We start from the raw sequence: 1,675 nt of genomic DNA, 5'->3' as shown, positions 1-1,675 counted from the left end.
TCACTGCACTGACCAGCTGTATAGAGAAGAATCTGGTTAAAACATCCCTGACTTTAACCAGAGTCACGAAGAAATCTGCTTCTCAGTAAAAGAAGGGCAAAGTTTATGTACTAAAAATAAAACACTACATGACATTGTAATACCATTTTAATGCTTTTAAATTATTTCAGTTTATTTAATAAATAGCCTACACTGATGTGAAACAACTTAGTGTACATGTGTGATTGCTTTTTGAGATATGTTTATTTTGGAGTTGTAGACCCACCTGGAAAAAAATCCACCAGCCGCCACTTCTATTATGGTTTGATTTCTTTGTATGTATGGATCACTTGGGTTGTTACCAACATCTGGTGAAAATTTCATGTCATTAGCACCTCTAGTAATATATTTACTGAGGAAAATGGTGACGTGTTCAATACTTATTTTACCTGCTGTATGTAAAGAAACAATGAAAGGATTTTAATGAAACAATCATTAATCATTTGTCTACAACTGATCCACCTTTAGGGTCCAGACATTTTCAGATGGCTGACACGACTAAGCAAAGTTAGAAAACATGAGTCTGATTCTAACTCCGTCATTTCTACAGATTTGAGCTGGGATCTGATCAGACTCTGAGCCTGATCAGGGACAGAACTCCATCTTTGTGTAAAACTGTCACCATGCTTTCATTCAACAGATGCTAGGCCTTTAATTAACTAGTTTTAATTACAGTTATTAAAAAAGGCTAAAATCTTACAAAACTGTAGTTTGAAGGCGCAGTATGAACATATGGATTAAACATGTTCAGATCAGAAACACAGAGAAGCAGAGGAGCCGGGGACCCCCGCCTGCCCACCATCCCCATCTGCATCTTCCTGCCTCTCAGTTCACCTAATGGAAGTGGCAATTAATTAACTCCTCTCAAAGAATGATTAAGGAGCTGACAATCAGTGGGGTGGGAGGGGCTTAAGGAGCATTTAGAGGTAATGATTTCCTGGCAGGAAAATGAAAAATAAAAAGAGTAACGGAGCAGCTGGAGTCAGGATTAGGATGGATTTCTGTCTAATCTGAACTAATCCCAGAGAAGATGAACTTTGACCCGTTCAGACTGAATATTTAAAACGAGAACGTGAGGCTTTGCTTAAAGTCATAAAAAGTATAAAATGAGCTCTTACTGTGTTTCTTTGTCCGCTGGCTCCTATTGGCCCCCTGAAGACCCCCTTGATGCTCCTCAGCTGTCCGTCACGCAGGTGGGTGGAACTGATCACGATGTAGTAGCACGCCATTGGGTGGAGTTCAGTTTCATTTAGTTCAACATCTGTCTGTGAACGACCCGTTTCTGTCCAGATGCTGTGAGAAGTCTCTGCTGCTCCTGCTGCTCCTGCTGCTGCTCCTCCTGCTCCTGCTGCTCTGTGGAGAGGAGGAGGAAGTTTCTCCTCTGCTGCTCAGATTGATTCTCTCTCTTTGCCAAGTTTCTCTAAGTTCCTGTCAGCCTCCTGTAAACATCTGAGCTGCTCCTCCTTCAGTCTCCTCTCCTGTCTTTATGGGAGGAACTCTTTCTTCTTCGTGGCGTTCAGAAATGATCTCCTCGCTCCTCTGGTTAAATGTTTCTGTTTCAGATGTTTCACAGCCATCTCTCTCTCTCTCTCTCTCTCTCTCTCTCTCTCTCTCTCTCTCTCTCTCTCTCTCTCTC

The 1,675-nt window shown here is 41.9% G+C and overlaps 1 protein-coding gene across 1 annotated transcript in view; it reads right to left on the bottom strand.

Annotated features, from left to right (window-relative positions):
• LOC106527874 (uncharacterized) overlaps positions 1-1,366 on the bottom strand; it is a gene marked incomplete at its 5' end in the record, with an annotated part of 182,668 nt that extends 181,302 nt beyond the window's left edge. The window contains 1 exon segment of the mRNA XM_014022887.1: positions 1,158-1,366. Coding sequence (XP_013878341.1) covers positions 1,158-1,268 — 111 coding nt within the window.
• Between the last annotated feature and the right edge of the window lie 309 nt (positions 1,367-1,675).

The sequence above is a fragment of the Austrofundulus limnaeus genome, unplaced genomic scaffold, assembly GCF_001266775.1.
Source record: "Austrofundulus limnaeus strain Quisiro unplaced genomic scaffold, Austrofundulus_limnaeus-1.0 Scaffold346, whole genome shotgun sequence".
Taxonomy (NCBI): domain Eukaryota; kingdom Metazoa; phylum Chordata; class Actinopteri; order Cyprinodontiformes; family Rivulidae; genus Austrofundulus; species Austrofundulus limnaeus.
Note: the sequence above shows the minus strand (reverse complement) of the source record. Positions and strands in the feature narration are given on the sequence as shown.